Source organism: Helianthus annuus, chromosome 5 (genome assembly GCF_002127325.2).
Source record: "Helianthus annuus cultivar XRQ/B chromosome 5, HanXRQr2.0-SUNRISE, whole genome shotgun sequence".
NCBI classification, from domain to species: domain Eukaryota; kingdom Viridiplantae; phylum Streptophyta; class Magnoliopsida; order Asterales; family Asteraceae; genus Helianthus; species Helianthus annuus.
In genome coordinates this window covers 52,163,596-52,183,553 of record NC_035437.2, presented here as the reverse complement: position 1 = coordinate 52,183,553, position 19,958 = coordinate 52,163,596, and the positions used below count along the sequence as shown (strand labels likewise).

General features: G+C 33.4%; 2 protein-coding genes across 2 annotated transcripts; both read left to right on the top strand.

Moving 5' to 3' along the window:
• The first annotated feature begins 827 nt into the window (after positions 1-827).
• LOC110940776 lies at positions 828-1,442 on the top strand. The gene is made up of 2 exons (XM_022182339.2): positions 828-1,019; positions 1,141-1,442. The coding sequence occupies exons 1-2, from the start codon at positions 831-833 to the stop codon at positions 1,372-1,374; spliced, it is 423 nt and encodes a 140-aa protein (XP_022038031.1). The 5' UTR covers positions 828-830; the 3' UTR covers positions 1,375-1,442.
• Positions 1,443-4,507: 3,065 nt separating this feature from the next.
• On the top strand, positions 4,508-19,539 carry LOC110943322. Its single transcript, XM_022185072.1, has 10 exons — positions 4,508-4,577; positions 5,126-5,365; positions 5,470-5,721; positions 5,820-6,258; positions 6,364-7,304; positions 7,422-8,208; positions 8,423-8,643; positions 8,729-8,907; positions 8,974-9,771; positions 19,066-19,539. The coding sequence occupies exons 1-10, from the start codon at positions 4,508-4,510 to the stop codon at positions 19,537-19,539; spliced, it is 4,401 nt and encodes a 1,466-aa protein (XP_022040764.1).
• The last annotated feature ends 419 nt before the right edge of the window (positions 19,540-19,958 follow it).

Below are 19,958 nucleotides of genomic sequence, written 5' to 3'. Positions count from 1 at the left end.
AAGTATTACAATTTTACTATTATCTTTTGCCTTTATAAATATTAAACTAATGGTGTCATGTTGAAGGCATACGTAGGAAGAACGAAATGGTTTATGGATTTGCTGCTCGTGTCCATAACAAGGACAGAAAATCGTTGGTTAGTTTTAATCTTATAAAATTTTGGACCAACATAATTCAATTTTTAATTAATGATCGTTGATTATTCATGTTATAATTAACATTAACATTACATACTGTGTTTCTTTATAGAAACTTCCGGCATTATATGGCGATTGGATTAAAACATTCAACTACCCGGATAAGAATGCTGTCATCCGCACTGTCGATGGGCTGATTTTTAAAGTAAAAATTATTAAGATTGCAGGCGACTACTTTCTGTATAACGGGTGGCTTGATATGGTCACTTCTTTGAAGTTACCGTCATCTGCCTGGGTGGTTTTTCAATATGAAGAAGCTTTATCTTCATTTCGTCTCATCTACTTTTATCAAGACATAAATCTTGCGTCGTCTGAGTATTTCTACTACCAACCTGGAAATCCTTGGGACCGTGATAACTGCATGGTACTTATCCCATTTTAAATTCTATGTGTTTAAAATTTTGAAGTGAATATTTGTTTTGAACGTTTGAACTTATATATGTTTGCATATCACGTGTAGTATGTGAGTAGGTTGTTTGTTGATCACAAGATGCTTTCAACTTGTCCATATTATCCTGTTGTGGTACGTTCCTCTTGTAATCGTAAATGGTTCGTTCGTATGGATATTTTTGACAATGATATCTATATTACAACTGGTCGTTTTTGAAATGCTTGATTTGCATACATTTGAGATGAGTGTTTTCTGTTGCAAACCCACCCTATTAACTCTACCACCAGAACTTTGTGTTGTCAAAGAAGAACCTACAAATGAGGTGATTGATATTTCTGATGATGATTTGCCTAATCCCATTCCGGTAGTTGGTGTTGAAGAGAGTACGGACGATGAAGTACCGGTTGTATTTCGCGTGGACAATCATTATGTAAGTTTTTGAAATTTACATATTCATACTGCAAATGCATGTGTTGTTTTGTATTCATTATAAATCGATGACCCCTATAATAACCAATTTAAATATTTAATTATTTTATTGGTATTTGTAGCGACTAAAAAAGAAGTGGGCACAATTGCACGGTTTGGATCGTAAGAGGGATTTGATTATTAAGGACTCTGCTGGTTTGACTTGGGACGTGTCCATTGGTGTCGAGCACTCTGAAGGATATCCGCGCTATAACGTGACTGGTATGAAGAATTTTGTTCGAGACAAACAGTTAGTCAAAGGTTCCGAATTTCATATGGTTTACGTCAAAAGTAAAGGTATCTTGATTTACCGTTGACGTGGTGGTGCTAGATCGGATGTGTTGGTGGTTAAAAACAGTATTCTTATCCTTTTGTGTTTACTTATTAGTACAATATCCGTTTTTGTTGGTCTGCTACGTTAGATTCACTAACGACATGTTCAGACAGTTAGTTTTGCATGTTATGTACATGTTTTAGTATTTTCGCTTTCCAACTTCCTCAATCATGTTTTGTAAATCTTTTAACTTTACGGATTTGGAATGTTTGCGTCATGATGTTATGAATGATAACTGTTCGGACGTTTGCTAGGTTGTCAAACTTACTATCATATTGTTACTTTTGGAAGATTATAATTAATTATCTATCAATCAACAACCAATATTTTAAACTTATAAGACATCCAAAATTTTCTAAAGTCTACAGTGAATCCCGGTTAAATTTAGGTTGCTTTATATTTTATGGCCTTTTTTAAAAATCTATGTATGCACTTAATTAAAAGACGAAGTTTTGGTGTTCATTTCAAATTAATGTTAATACACATAATTAATATATATTTATAAAGTTTAATGATATAATATACCTTTTCCATTATTTTCCTAAATTAAGTATATGCGAATACACCTGCCAAGTTTAATTATAATTCTAAAATTATTATTCTCATTTTTGGAATGTTCTAAAATTCGGTAAATTAGTTTAGTGATTGATGAAAATAATTATGAGCAAACTAATCCTTTTCTCAACAATTATGACAAATTCGAAACCAACTTTGCAATACTTTTCAAACATATTATTAACATATTAAAGATTTATAATAAACATAATAATTAATGTCTCATCTCACATATTCCTATCATATATCTATCCCAATTATATCATCTCACATATGACAAAATCGTGTAATCAATGATATATATATAGATTCCTTTTATAATTCTTTTTTTCATATAAATTAACAACAATGTTTTCATTCAATACATATCAACTTCTATACTTTTTTTGTGTTTCTTCTATAAGGTACTATCGAAATATCTTTTGTAATACCTACTCTCTTTTGATTTATGATAACGAAGTACTTTAGTTGGTTATTATATGTGTGTTTTTTTTTTCCTAGGTTTGCTTGTATCATGGAGAATATGCCATTTGATTTGTTGATAATGGAAATTTTTTTTAGGCTCCCTCTCAAATCAGTTGTTCGGTTCAGAGGTGTATGTAAAGATTGGTATGAAGCACTAACAAGTTTTGAATTTCTGATGAAGCATTGCACCCGCGTTAATAATAGATTGGTAATATATTTTTTTCCATATAATAAATCGAATGAAATTTAATTTGCTATATTTATATTTAACACTCCTTGTAGTGATTGTCACACTATTTTCGATATTTGTAACAGGAAAAGCTTCTTGAAGAAGGCATCCATCCTGATCCGTTTCTCATCTGATAATATGAGGGGGCCGTATTTTGTGTCGAATTGTCTTCTGGGTTTTTCAATAAATATCTGTTTTTTATATTTATGGATAATATCGTATTGGATTTCTTTCGTTTAGGTTTGCAAAATGTTCGGTGTTTTATGTTTTCATTATCTTAATTCAATGTGACGGATTTCTTATATCGGATTTATATTTCAGATATGTTCTAATTTTTTATTGGAAAGAAACAAATAATACATAAAAAAATGGTGTAGTTGAAAACTTAGTTTGGCCATTATGAAAACACTATTTTTGCCTATATAACATTTATACATAATCAACCATAGCCCAACTTACGTAAGTAGACCCATTTGTTCCATTATAACAAAAAACCAAACAAACTCATGAGTCAAATTAATTTACATATTATGTGAACTTAAGTTTGTAAAATGGATGAACTATAAATTTTACATATATTTTTGCATAATTTTATTAATATTAAAAATATATAAAATCACTTCACAACTGGATTTGCAATCGACTTTTTTGTTTCTACAATATTTAGTCAACCTACCCTATGAGTTATATATAGATAAAAGACCATTATATGGAAAGAATGCAAAACCTTATTTAATTTAAAAATTGGAGTGTATTATTTTATACTAATTGTAAATACAAGTATTTAATAATTCTTTTAATTACAATATTCTAATTAAAGACCACGTATATTTTTTTGAACGTAACGTAATTTTTAATATTAATTATTTTAATTTACTTCCTTATATATTATTGAATTGTAATTATTAGTTATCCTACATACGTTATATAAATAAGTTCATTGTGTGAATAAAAGTAGTTATCATTTTTTTATATTCATCAACCAGTTACTTGAATTCCTTGTCAAAGCATCGAACACTATCTTTCTTTCGTCTTTAGCTATCCTTTCTCTTTTATTCGTTGTCATACCAACGATTCTACATAACCTCATTTCTCAGGTATCTGCGAAACTCTTATTATGTTATATGTTCATGTTTTAGACATTGTGAAATTATAATATCCGATGCGCGTAATATTGTTCTTTTAAGTTGAATGCAATACAGATTCCTGATCATCACCTTACATCATCCAATCATTCCATATTCCCAAAACACACGGATACCGTAAGTACTAATAACCTGTTCATATGCAAATTTACTCATATCACAGATTAACCATAACCTTATTGCATGACACTAAACAAATTGAGTCACCTATTACCTTCTTATTGTCAATTTTATTAGGTTCCATCCACATTTCTTATATCAGCAACTGTTTTCAAGTTACAAACGTGAAGTAAAAAATGTAGTCATACTTCATACGATTTGGTTATGCATCATTTTAGGGCTTTTAACAATTGCGTAACCGACCTATTTAACACTTTATTATATTTTGATTTTGTTACCCATCGTTTTCCCATCAAAATTATTCGTCTTCCATCAATGAAGGTTTTTTGTGTAATAAGTAGAAATCGTACAACCTGCATTAACATCATTATATACGTTATTTATATACTAAATATATAGTAATCATTATTGATATTCATTTAGGTGCACATATTTTGGTGATTCTTAAACAACTACTAAATTATCATTACCATATGTTTAATAGTGTTATAATGTAAAAGGCGGTGCTTGTATGAAAAAAATGTTTAACATATGCTATTCCTTTATATCATTTTATTATGAATTTAACGTATGTTGTCTGTTTTGACTTATGAATACAGCAAATGGCAAGTAAGAGAAGATTTAAAAATACACGGTTGATTGATAATACTTTAGTCGGGGAATCATCTAACAGTAAGTTATTTTAGTACAATTGATTTTGTTAACAATTACAATTACATGTATTCCATTTGATATTAGTAATCTCTATATATACTCACACGTTACAAACTATGTGTTTAGGTACGCTTCCAAGAACACCGTTGTCCAATATTTCCAATGGTAAATTTGACATATTACAAGTATTTATTTATTATTGGATCAATTTAAATTCAGTTATTGTACAATATAAATATATTTCTATTTTGTGGGCAACTTTTAACCACTAATCTAGGTATATCATTCGCTCATACACCTCAAACAGTTATTGGTATGTTATATATGTCATTCTTTTCAGTTATTTAACCATTTCATATCGTATGTTGTGCTTATTGATTTTGTATATACATAATTTATTAGGTACAAATGATTCAGTTTCGATAACTTATAACTCAAATGGTATGTCATATCTTAAACTAACTTAATATATGTTATCTCATTGACTACACTTCTTACGTTGTTATATTAGTTTGTTACACGAATACGATCTAATCTATAGAGTTTTATGAAATTGAATATTTCAGGATTACTTGCTAAAGAAAGAAGAAAAATGCGCAAGCTCTATCTTGATAGCAAACGATCGAATTCAAAGAAACAAAGTACTGGTCCTTTTAGTAGAGGATGCTCAAAAGTCAATAATCGGTCTCAGGTCATCGACAAAGAGAATTATAATCCAAATATTTCTTCATCATCTAATAATTTTCACACAGTGCGGAACTTGAAATATGTAACCACATCAGCATCATCAAGTACCATCACGACCAGTATGTTATCTCATCAACTTTTATTTCTCATTATAGTCTATGAATTTTTATACTTTATGTATTGTTAAATATATCTCAGTAGCTACTTTTTTTTTATTCAATAGGTGGTTTTCCTTTGAATAACAAATTTACCACTTCTACAAGTACTCGGTTTTCTATTGTTTCAAACATTGTTACACAAAGCAGTAACTCCATTGGTCAATCGTCTTCAACGTTAACAAAGCTGAATTCCGGTAAACAAAAGCTTTTACCTAAGAAACGCCGTATTGATCCTCTTCCAATGTTAGATCTTACGTCTGATGATGAGAATGTAGTCTTTGCTCCCATTCAAGACCCTTGTAAGGGTGTATCGACAGGTTATAATAATTCTGAGTATTTGTTCTTTATTTATTAGTTAAATAAACTGTATTCATTAATTTATTCATTACTGAGTGATCAATTTGTTTTATGTTAGATTATTTGGATCACGGTAATCAAAGCCTTAAATGTGAGATGTGTGATTCATTGTTATGGACTGACGAAGGTGGTAAAGGGAGAATTACATTGGGTAAGTTAACCTATAGCTTATGTTGTGGTTATGGAAAAGTGGAGCTTCCGGATTTGAAAGAGCCTTCTTCAATATACAAGGATCTATTTGCAAATTCTAATGAAAACAGCAAGTATTTTCTAAAGAATATCCGTCGATATAATTCTATGTTCGCATTCACATCCATGGGTGGAAAAGTAGATTCAAGCATCAATAGTGGGAGGGCACCTTATGTATTTCGTATAAGTGGACAGAATTTTCATTCATTAGGTGGTTTGGTACCTGCACCTGGAAAACAGCCAAAGTTCTCCCAGCTTTATATTTATGACACTGAGAATGAAGTTTCAAATCGAAACAAGTTGTTCAGGTATTTCATACCAACTATTGTTCTTTTTATTTTTTTTTTATTTACCAATACACAGATGTTATGTTATGTGCTAAATTTAGTTAACACGTCTTTCTTAATTCACAGTGACTCCACAAATAAGTCCGACTTGCATTTAAAGCAAATAGATCTTCATCTCATAAAGTTTTTAAAAGACTTCCTGGATAATAATAATCAGTTGGTTAAAAGTTACAGAATAGCAAGAAACCACTTCAATGATAATCCTAATGAGAACTTCAAACTTCGTATCATTTACAAAAGAGATCTTGATGGTCGTACTTACAACTTGCCTTCATCTTCTGAAGTTGCTGCATTGATTGTTGGTGGTATCCAAGAAATAGTTGACCATCGTGATATTGTTGTTGAGTCTCACACGGAAGGTCTTCAACGAATAAGTGAACTTCATCCATCATATCTTGCACTTCAGTATCCAATTCTTTTTCCCAATGGTGATGACGGATATAGAATAGACATTCCTCATAGGGATGGTATAAGTACTTTAAAGAAAATTAGTCCCAAGTGTACAATGAGAGAATTCTTTGCTTATAGAATCCAAGATCGATCAACTTCATTTTCGCTAATATTAAATGCCCGCAGATTGTTCCAGCAATTTTTGGTTGATGCATATACCATGATCGAGAGTGAAAGACTTAATTATATCCGTTTTCAACAAAAACATCTTAGGTCTGAATCATACAAAAATCTTCAGAAATTTAAGAATGAAGGAAAAGAGGATCTATCTAATACTGGTGTACAGTTAGTACTACCATCATCTTTTACTGGTGGGTCTCGGTATATGCAGCAAAATTATCTAGATGCTATGGCTATTTGCAAATGGTTCGGGTATCCTGATTTTTTCATTACGGTGACATGTAATCCTAAGTGGCCAGAGATTATCCGATACCTTCGAAATACTTCTATTAAGCAAGAGGACATACCAGATATTATGTGTCGTTTGTTTAAGATGAAACTGGATTCAATTATAAAGGATTTGAAGGACAAGAAAGTGCTTGGAGCACTAAGTGCAGGTATAAATACAATGTAAATATTATTATTATTTTTATTATTAATATTATTATTATATTATTATTATTTTTAGTATGAAATTCTTACAGTTACTCTAATATTATTAATTTTTTTTGTAGCGGTTTATACTGTTGAATTTCAAAAACGTGGGTTGCCACATGCTCACATTTGTATTTTTTTGAAACCTGAATCCAAGCTTCTCTCCGTTGATCACGTAGACAAATTCATATCTGCTGAGATACCAGATAAGATTCAAGATCCCGCTCTTTATGCTCTTGTATCCGAGTTTATGATTCATGGTCCATGTGGAAATGCAAATCCCAATTGTCCTTGTATGGTTGATAATAGATGTTCAAAAAAATTTCCAAAAAAATTCATTAATGAAACAATTACCGATGCTGAAGGTTTCCCTGTATACAGAAGAAGAGATAATGGAAACACCATTATCAAGTCCAAAGTTCAATTGGACAACAGAAGTGTCGTTCCATATAATCCGCTTCTTTTGAAAAGATACCAAGCTCACATTAATGTAGAATGGTGCAATCAAGCGGGTTCTATCAAATATTTGTTTAAATACATTAATAAAGGTCCAGACAAAGCATCGCTTGTGGTGTCAAATGGAGACGGTACAGATAACGAACAAACAGCAAAGGATGAGATCAAAGCTTATTATGATTGTAGGTACGTTTCCGCTTGTGAAGCTTCTTGGAGAATATTTGCAAATGAAGTTCACTATAGGTTTCCTCCAGTTATGAGGCTTCCTTTTCATATGGAAGGTCAACAAAATGTTGTTTTTGGTGCCGAAGACGATATTGAAGAAGTGTTGGACAAGCCATCAGTCTCTTCATCAATTTTTTTAAAGTGGATGGAGATGAACATAAATAATGAGGAAGCACGGAAGCTTACGTATGTTGAGTTTCCTACAAAATTCTGTTGGAAACTAAAAGATAGAAATTGGGCAGAACGTAAAAAAAAAATTATTACAGATTGGACGCATTCATTCTGTTTCCCCTGCTTTGGGTGAACCATATTTTCTTAGAATTCTTTTAAACAAAGTCAAAGGACCAAGATCCTTTGAAGAAATTAGAACTGTTGATGGCCAGTTGTTTCCAACCTTCAGGGATGCATGTTATGCAATGGGTTTGTTAGACGATGACATGGAATACATCGAAGCTATTAAAGAAGCGAGTTTTACGGGAGATGGTCATTATATTCGTGCATTGTTTGTCACTTTGCTGTTGTCAAACACATTATCAAGACCTGAATTTGTTTTCGAACAAACATGGAAATACTTGGGGGATGACATTTTATACAAAACGAGAAAAGAAACAAAGAACAAAGGTTTGTTTTTGATTTATTAAGCATAATACTATTCATACTTAGTTTTTCCCACATTTTTTAAATGGCTTTACTTTTTGCTGTACAGATCTTGTAATGTCAGATGACAGATTGAAGAACAAGACATTGGTGGAGATTGAGAAGTACCTCATTCGAAATGGGTCCTCTTTGACACGATGGCCAACAATTCCTTATCCTGATTACGATTCGTTTGCTGTTGGAAACAATCGTCTGGTTGACGAAGAACTGTCTTTTAGTGTTCCTCAGGTACAGAGCGAGTTAGATAGTCTAAAATCTTCATTGACTGACGAACAACTATATGTTTATAATCAGATAATGACAGCCGTTGAAGGCGACAAAGGAGGTGTATTTTTTGTTTACGGATATGGAGGAACGGGGAAGACGTTTTTGTGGAAGACGTTAGCCTTAACCGTTAGGTCGAGAGAGCAGATTGTTTTAAATGTGGCTTCAAGTGGTATTGCTTCACTTCTAATGTCAAGAGGTAGAACGGCTCATTCTAGATTTCACATCCCCATTAATTTAGATGAGAGTTCTATGTGTCACATAAGGCCCGATGGTGATGTAGCTTATCTGCTTAAACAAACTAGGTTGATTATATGGGACGAAGCACCCATGGTACATAGACATGCGTTTGAAGCTTTAGATAGAACATTAAAAGATATTTTTGTCGATAAAAGCAATTGTCAGTCGGATGTTTTGTTTGGAGGTAAGGTTATCGTTTTTGGTGGTGATTTTAGACAAATTCTTCCTGTTATTCCAAACGGAAGTAGGCAAGAAATTGTTAACGCTTCGTTGAGTTCATCCTATATATGGCCCCATTGCAAGTTACTTACTTTGACCAAAAACATGAGATTGACTGTTGGTGTTTTACCATATACAGTCGAGTCGACAAAGAGATTTGCCCAATGGCTTCTTGATATTGGCGAGGGTAAAGTTGGAGGGGATAATGATGGTGTAGCAACTGTAGAAATACCATCTGATTTGTTAATCATAGATTCTTTGGATCCCATCGAAAGTTTAATTCAATTTGTATATCCATCTGTTCTTGAAAGATATAAGGATCGAGATTATTTTTCTGAAAGGGCGATTCTGACACCAAAAAACGAGGTGGTACATGAAATAAATGATCGACTACTAGAATTGTTTCCTGGTGAACCAACAGAGTACCTGAGTTCTGATAGTATATGTGTGTCACACCCCAACCAATGGCGGAAACATCGGGATGAGACGAAGTGTGAAGATTGCTCGAGACATCATAACGCTATTTGTGACAATAATTTAATAATCCAAATTTCATTTCCAAAATAAATGTCAAAACATTACAAGAAAAGCAAATAACAACATTGTTCAACATAACATAAACAAAATTGATACAACACTTTAAACCTAAACGTCTAAGTGAGTATTTAGGCATCTTTGCTATCCGTTTTCATTTCATCATCATCAACCTGTAACATGTTTAAAAATACAATTCAATGCAAAAGCAAAGGCGAGTATACAAGTTTGGTACGTACATAGCATAAGTTAAAAAGTGTGATCAATTCCTCATGGCAAGCATATGATTCAAGATAAACCTTAAATATGGCATGTGTCTAACATATCAAACCAAGAAAACGCAATATGCTCAAGACATAACCTCAAGTTTACGGGCGGGTCGTTAATCCTATAGCGCTACATATGTCAAGGTTTGGCTCGTACGAAGTTAATGATAAGTTCAACACATAAGAATAACCCAAGTTTAAAGTATCAAGCCATCACATATACAAGCATGTTATAGGAATGTTCATGTGTTTAGACAAAAGTTCATGTGAAATTTTCAATAGGTAAACATGTTACACCCCAAAAGTGGTAAAAGTAAGAGGGGAAAAATGCGAGTATACTCACAGTGGTTGCGTTACGATTCCTTGTAAGGAAACTAAATGCACGAATGAGATTAGGAACTTGAAACGGTGGGAGGTATCCTATAAGACGAGACACCATAAACGATCTAGTTATTATTTATAATTTAAAAATTTTAACATTATATATATATTTTTTTTTATCTAAATGTTACCTGTTAGTATACATATATATTTGTAAGGGAATTGATGAATTGAAGTAGAATAAAAGTGTGGTTTGTAAAAGAAGTAATAATCATAAAGCTATTACTATTTCACTTTATATCGGTTTATTAAAAAAATAATAATAATAATAATAATAATAATAATAAAATAAAATAAGACTAAAGGAATTAGCCATTTGTGTTTTACTACTGTATATATAAAAAAAAAAAGAAAAGAACAGAAAATAAAATACACTCTTTTGATGGTTGTGGATACCACTCGGTACATTTCTTTTCCTGTTTCCCAATTTCCACAAGTGCATTACTAATATGTTTAAAAAGTCTACTTAAACCCATTGGTATATTTTCCCTCGTAATATAACATTTTTTGCCGGAGTCAATAACTCCAACGAATTCCCCGATCACTCTTTGCCGACATTTATGTTTAAAGGCTTTGTTGAAACTGTTTTTTTTTTTTATAGTTATATTTTGTGTTATTTAAGACGTCATATATATATAAAAAAAAAAAAAAACGAGATCCATAGAGTGGCCGAACTCGGTTTCGACATCTTGTTCATTTTATAGAAAAAAAACTACTCACAGAAACCGTGAGTACCAGCCACACACTTGGTTGGGAATGTTTTCTTTATTGAAATAGTAGTTCATAATATTACATGCACAAGCAGTTCTTCTTTAAAAAAAAATCCATCGTTCCATTTTAATGCAGTTTAGTTTTTATGCTACATGTGTAAGACCCAACGAAAAGGTTTGAACACGGAATAAGTTGTGAAGGGTATACCGAACAAGACGATTTGAAGGCGAATCTGAACCGCGACTGAAACGAGGTAGGGCTCGAAACCCATGTTGACTGTTTGACTTAAGTTGACCAGATTTGACCGAGCTTTGACTGATCCAAAACTGAACCAAAACTGAACCATCTCTCAAACCGCTGACCCGTGGTTGACCGCGGCTGACCCGAACATGCCGCACCAACCCGACAACTGAACCAAAACGTAATGGAACAACAACCCGAGCCGAGCATGTTGCGAACTCGAACTGTAACGGAACATGACCTGAGCCGAACCTGAAACGAGTTAACTTGCTGACTCGAGCTTCAACTTGACCCGAGCCGAATCTCGTGCTGACAACGGTTGGCCGGACCTGAATTGTGTGAACTGAAACTGATGTTGACCGGGGTTTGTACGACCCGAAACTGAACAGACCGTTCGTGAAACCCGACTCGTTGAACCACCGCCACTGCCACCATTGTCAGCTCCACCGAAACCAAAACCTGAATCGAAGCAATCCGAACAGAAGCTGAATCGGCTGACACAAGACCGAACCACCGAAGAAACATACTCGACCCGAACCGGAACTCGAAACAACCGACCGAGATCGAGTCGAATCGGGGCTGAGCGACGGTCGCCGCCGCTGGTTGTTGGAATCGGAGGTCGAGAGGAGCAGGTGTCTGATTGTTTGGGTTTGATTGAAGGAGACAAGAAGATGAACTCCTGTGTTTGTTTTATGAATCGCGAGAGAGAGAGAGAACAGGGATGGAGTGCGTGAAGATGATGATAGTATGTCTTGTGCATCAATGGCCTTGTGTGTGTGTGTGTTGTTTTTGGAGTTGCAGACACAAGAGAAACATAGAACATAATTGTGCGGCTGATCAAGAAGGTTTTAGGTATTCTATATATTCAAGTAATATACACGAATGGTCCTTAAACTTTAGATGTTTACTTATTTACAACTTAACATAGTTTCTTTTAATAAAACTAACTTTAAAACTTAACATAGTTAACTAAGTTAAAATAAAAATAAAATAAAATTTTAATTTGTAAAATTAGTTAAATTATCTAACTAAAAAAATTTAAATAACCTAATTAATTAGATTAAAGAATAAATCCTTTAACGATTATTTATTTCGCGAAAAAGAAAAATAAAAACCGAGGTTTCAAACGTTATGATTCGGATCTTACAAAACGGATCGGATTCAGGGAATTCATTTTTTTACGGATGTTACAGTCTCCCCTAGTTTAGAGGATTTCGTCCTCGAAATCTAAGAGGAAGGCTTTTGGAAGGATGACATTTAGAGATTCAAAAGAGAGAATAGATGAGACTTGATCGCGAATGGGGTTCGTATAAAGACATGGAATAAAAGTCATCAAATAATAGAGAATAGTGGGAGTATGTAAAAGCGAACAATTGATTTTGATACACAAATATGAGTATGAGAATAGCATAAGTACAGAATGAACGAAGGTGATGTTAAGAATGAGGTCTCGTCGTGGATAATCGGATATAACGTGTTTGTGAGTTCTTTAAAGTTGTATTAGGTCCAAATAGGTCTACAAAACACTGAATTTCTCATGGCACGTGTTACGAAAGTTGGGTAACATGGTGAAAACACTTATATATAGGATGTACCAGCGGCGTATCCACCATGCCTTGACCATATTACGTCCGTCTCGTATTCGGTGTCATGTTACGTTCCGTGTCTTACCATACGCAGTAGTACACTCTATGATTCTCATACGCCCATTACTATAATCCCGTGTGCACCCGCGATTATACCAATCGTCGCATGATCCGTATAGCTTGTACTAGTTTGCGTATGAATCAGGGTATACATAAATTTTGAAAATAAGATTGTGTGCGTATAAAAATGTAACATGTAAGCATGTTCGCGTTCCAAATAGTATAAGACCAACGTAAACGAATCCCTCGGGTTTCGCTCGTGTATAGGTGCAAAAGTATAAATTATGAGTATGAATAAAGCATGAGCATAGTATAAGTTTAAATATAAACACGCACGTGAGCATAAACACAAAATGTATGTCAGGAGTATGAGCATAACGTGTATAAATGAGTATAAATGTGAGTACAAATTCGAGCAAAAACGAATGAACGTGAGCTTAACATAAATCGTATAAATGAGAGTATGAATACGGGTATAAGTATGAGTATGAGTATGAACATAAGATGTATGAGTATGTAAATGTGAAAATTAAGGGTAAAGCATGAATGTTTTAAGTACGAATGGAATGTATAAGTATAAACATGAATACATATATTAGTGTAACGTAAACGTATAAATGTGAATGTAAGTATAATTGTATTAAGATGGATATAAACTTAGATATAAGTATAACGTAAATGTATAATTGGTGAACATGAGTATAGTGTAAAATGTATGAATGTGGACATGACTATGAAAATAAGCATAAATATGCAAGTATGAATATAAGTGCAGATATAAGATGCATAAATATGAATATGGTTATGAGCGTAATAAGTAATGATTTTGTATAAAGTATTAATTGTAATACGAATTTAAGCATGTGAAAAGCCAATAAGTTTTTGAGTACGAAGGCAAAAACGAGTGGATATGTGGAATTGTCGTGAGATATAAGCTAAAATGCCTAAAATGATATACATATATAGTTGTTTGAGCAAAATCGTGAAGCTAAAATAGATTGAGTTGATACGAAAGACAGAATCTAGTTCGTAAGTGTAACGGGAGTATAAAACAACTATTTGTTATGTGAATCTTACTTTGTAAACGAATGGAAATGCTACTACGGTTTTTTTTTTTTTTTTTAAAGAGTTTACATAAGTTGAAAATTTGTCGGTTCTTATGAGGTTTCCTTGCCCACGTGCCTTAAATTTAATTGACGTATCAAGTGAGGTTTTGGAAAGTCCTAGGGATTAACAAGTTTGTATCGTAAAAAAAAAATTGTATTAGAAATTTCGAAGTTTACAGACTCTTGTGAAAAAGTTGATCCTTAGAAAAGGAATTTGGCATATGAACTTAGTGTTTGTTGAAAAGCGTCTTTTAATAAAATGTTTGATTGATTTTGAAAAAAGGTTTTTTTTTTTTTTTTTTTTTTTTTTTGTAAATGATTGGATAAGTTTGGTAATATTTCATAGGTGGTGTGCGAAAAGTCGTTTTGATTCTCAATTAAAAATAGCAATTCCCTAGTTTAATGATGTGTGATGAGCTTGTTTCAGCAGTTACGTTAAATATAAACTGTCATGGGCAATAGATTTGTTAGACTGACTAAGTTGACAAGTAGCATTTCGTAAAATTTTGAAAATCGAGGAACAAGCGTTTATGGTATGATTAAAATTTCGTGCATGCGAGTTATGTGAAAATAAATTGTAGGATAAGAAATACGTTTGAATAACCGATGCATTTTGAAATAAATAAGGATTTTGACGAATGATAAACGATTTAGGTAATAACATGTTCGTGTTTACATAATATAGTCTATTTAAAGGAAAGTATAGGTAACGATTACCTGGGTAAGGGAATCACCCCTAACCCGTTGGTGAGGTCGTTGTAAGATGAGGAAAAGAAGCGGAGTTACTCATCAAGGTGAGGAAATCACTCATATCTTGATGATATGTCTTCACTCGTTGTTACAAAAGTGTAAATAAAATTTCGTGAAATTAAGCACGCTAATAATGTATAATCGTACGAATAGTAATAGTATGACGTACGTGAAAAAGTGAAATCTCGAAAATGATTCAAAATTGACAAGAGAGAGTTTCATCATAAAAGATCGAAAATAATAAAGCGTAAGTTTGATAAAAAGAACTTGGATGGTTCCAAAATGGAACGTTGACTAACCAAAGTGGTCGAAAGGTCCTTTGAAATTGAAAACATGCTTTGGCCTAATAGGTGAAATACTCTCGCCGACAAGTCGGTTAACGGTATTCACCCTTTCGGTTACTACATGCCCCAATTCAATCGAAAATTCAAGACTTGGCGAGATGTATAAAAATCAAGGAGTGGGACTAGTCGACGAGGTGCGGGTTTCACCCCTAACTTGACAACTTCGTGCCCTAAGTGTGGTTGGTACTCGTCGGGTCAAATTAAATTTTGAGACGTTGACGAGGGTCCACTAGAATTTAAATTTGAAATTTCCATTAAGATGTGGATTTCACTCCTAACTAAATGGTGAATTTCATGCAAAAATAGAATCGAGCGAGATGAGAGTCGTTTACCAAATTGTGGGTTTCACGCCTATTTTGGTAAACTCGTCCCGTTTGTGCAATATGAGTGTTGTCAGATTCAGAATAATCGAGTAAAATGCATGAGGAAAAGTGTATGTCAAAGGAATGCACAAACAAGTATAAAAAACATAGAAAAGCATATCAAGAATGGTACATAAAGAATGAAATAATAAAACAAGTATTAACACATAACAAAACACGTATTAATACACAAGGATAACATATCAAATATTATGCATAAGTGACATGTATGTTTAAAAGAGCATACATAAGAAACAAATAAAGTATCATGTAGTAGTTTCAAGCAAAACATAAGAATAAAGCTCTAAAACTATAGACTAGGTTAAAGCATTCCTACTTTTCCTAATTCCCTATAGTTATGGCTCTGATACCAATCTGTCACACCCCAACCAATGGCGGAAACATCGGGATGAGACGAAGTGTGAAGATTGCTCGAGACATCATAACGCTATTTGTGACAATAATTTAATAATCCAAATTTCATTTCCAAAATAAATGTCAAAACATTACAAGAAAAGCAAATAACAACATTGTTCAACATAACATAAACAAAATTGATACAACACTTTAAACCTAAACGTCTAAGTGAGTATTTAGGCATCTTTGCTATCCGTTTTCATTTCATCATCATCAACCTGTAACATGTTTAAAAATACAATTCAATGCAAAAGCAAAGGCGAGTATACAAGTTTGGTACGTACATAGCATAAGTTAAAAAGTGTGATCAATTCCTCATGGCAAGCATATGATTCAAGATAAACCTTAAATATGGCATGTGTCTAACATATCAAACCAAGAAAACGCAATATGCTCAAGACATAACCTCAAGTTTACGGGCGGGTCGTTAATCCTATAGCGCTACATATGTCAAGGTTTGGCTCGTACGAAGTTAATGATAAGTTCAACACATAAGAATAACCCAAGTTTAAAGTATCAAGCCATCACATATACAAGCATGTTATAGGAATGTTCATGTGTTTAGACAAAAGTTCATGTGAAATTTTCAATAGGTAAACATGTTACACCCCAAAAGTGGTAAAAGTAAGAGGGGAAAAATGCGAGTATACTCACAGTGGTTGCGTTACGATTCCTTGTAAGGAAACTAAATGCACGAATGAGATTAGGAACTTGAAACGGTGGGAGGTATCCTATAAGACGAGACACCATAAACGATCTAGTTATTATTTATAATTTAAAAATTTTAACATTATATATATATTTTTTTTATCTAAATGTTACCTGTTAGTATACATATATATTTGTAAGGGAATTGATGAATTGAAGTAGAATAAAAGTGTGGTTTGTAAAAGAAGTAATAATCATAAAGCTATTACTATTTCACTTTATATCGGTTTATTAAAAAAATAATAATAATAATAATAATAATAATAATAAAATAAAATAAGACTAAAGGAATTAGCCATTTGTGTTTTACTACTGTATATATAAAAAAAAAAGAAAAGAACAGAAAATAAAATACACTCTTTTGATGGTTGTGGATACCACTCGGTACATTTCTTTTCCTGTTTCCCAATTTCCACAAGTGCATTACTAATATGTTTAAAAAGTCTACTTAAACCCATTGGTATATTTTCCCTCGTAATATAACATTTTTTGCCGGAGTCAATAACTCCAACGAATTCCCCGATCACTCTTTGCCGACATTTATGTTTAAAGGCTTTGTTGAAACTGTTTTTTTTTTTTATAGTTATATTTTGTGTTATTTAAGACGTCATATATATATAAAAAAAAAAAAAAACGAGATCCATAGAGTGGCCGAACTCGGTTTCGACATCTTGTTCATTTTATAGAAAAAAAACTACTCACAGAAACCGTGAGTACCAGCCACACACTTGGTTGGGAATGTTTTCTTTATTGAAATAGTAGTTCATAATATTACATGCACAAGCAGTTCTTCTTTAAAAAAAAATCCATCGTTCCATTTTAATGCAGTTTAGTTTTTATGCTACATGTGTAAGACCCAACGAAAAGGTTTGAACACGGAATAAGTTGTGAAGGGTATACCGAACAAGACGATTTGAAGGCGAATCTGAACCGCGACTGAAACGAGGTAGGGCTCGAAACCCATGTTGACTGTTTGACTTAAGTTGACCAGATTTGACCGAGCTTTGACTGATCCAAAACTGAACCAAAACTGAACCATCTCTCAAACCGCTGACCCGTGGTTGACCGCGGCTGACCCGAACATGCCGCACCAACCCGACAACTGAACCAAAACGTAATGGAACAACAACCCGAGCCGAGCATGTTGCGAACTCGAACTGTAACGGAACATGACCTGAGCCGAACCTGAAACGAGTTAACTTGCTGACTCGAGCTTCAACTTGACCCGAGCCGAATCTCGTGCTGACAACGGTTGGCCGGACCTGAATTGTGTGAACTGAAACTGATGTTGACCGGGGTTTGTACGACCCGAAACTGAACAGACCGTTCGTGAAACCCGACTCGTTGAACCACCGCCACTGCCACCATTGTCAGCTCCACCGAAACCAAAACCTGAATCGAAGCAATCCGAACAGAAGCTGAATCGGCTGACACAAGACCGAACCACCGAAGAAACATACTCGACCCGAACCGGAACTCGAAACAACCGACCGAGATCGAGTCGAATCGGGGCTGAGCGACGGTCGCCGCCGCTGGTTGTTGGAATCGGAGGTCGAGAGGAGCAGGTGTCTGATTGTTTGGGTTTGATTGAAGGAGACAAGAAGATGAACTCCTGTGTTTGTTTTATGAATCGCGAGAGAGAGAGAGAACAGGGATGGAGTGCGTGAAGATGATGATAGTATGTCTTGTGCATCAATGGCCTTGTGTGTGTGTGTGTTGTTTTTGGAGTTGCAGACACAAGAGAAACATAGAACATAATTGTGCGGCTGATCAAGAAGGTTTTAGGTATTCTATATATTCAAGTAATATACACGAATGGTCCTTAAACTTTAGATGTTTACTTATTTACAACTTAACATAGTTTCTTTTAATAAAACTAACTTTAAAACTTAACATAGTTAACTAAGTTAAAATAAAAATAAAATAAAATTTTAATTTGTAAAATTAGTTAAATTATCTAACTAAAAAAATTTAAATAACCTAATTAATTAGATTAAAGAATAAATCCTTTAACGATTATTTATTTCGCGAAAAAGAAAAATAAAAACCGAGGTTTCAAACGTTATGATTCGGATCTTACAAAACGGATCGGATTCAGGGAATTCATTTTTTTACGGATGTTACAATGTGAGACGGAGAAAGGTATCGATTCATTCCAACAAGAGTTGTATTCACCTGATGTCCTTAATGGTTTAAAGATATCTGGTTTACCTAATCATCGTTTGGTTTTAAAACTTGGAGTTCCAATTATGCTTCTTAGGAACATTGATCAGCAAAATGGTTTGTGTAATGGTACAAGGTTACAGGTTACATTTCTTGGAAAGAGGGTTATAGAAGCTGAAATTATATCAGGTGCTAATGTCGGAACCAGAACATTCATACCAAGAATTAGTATGGTTCCCTCCGACAAAAAAATTCCTTTTGCTTTTCAAAGACGACAGTTTCCTGTTGCTGTGTGCTTTGCTATGACGATCAACAAGAGTCAAGGCCAATCTTTATCTAAGGTTGGATTGTTTTTAAAAGAGCCCGTTTTTACACATGGCCAGCTATATGTAGCATTATCAAGAGTTAAATCAAGGGAAGGTGTGAAGATGTTAATTCTTGATAAGGATGGCAAACCTACCAACACAACAACTAATGTGGTTTACAAAGAAGTGTTCACACACTTATGATATGTGTCTGAATTGAATTTTCATTCTAATAGCTGTAATAAAAATTACTTGAATTGTTGAGATTACGAGAATGGTTGTTATTAGTTGTTTTTTATCATATCACCTTACATATGTTGGTGTTTATTAACAGTAAGTAACCTCAGTGACTTATAATTTTATTGAAACACTACTTGAATAACATTTCACATATTCATAAGAGTATAGTATTTTTTTAAACGATTTGTTATTGTTTGCATTTATTGTGTTAAGTTATTTCACTAATACATAACTATCACAAAGCAACATAAAATGCATAACATTTTTTGTGTGAGTCAAAGGGAAGTTGGGCCATTATGAAAACACTTTTTTATTTTGCCTGTAGAACGTTTGAAAATAATCATTTGGAGCCGAAGATATGATTGCCCCAATTGATTCAATAG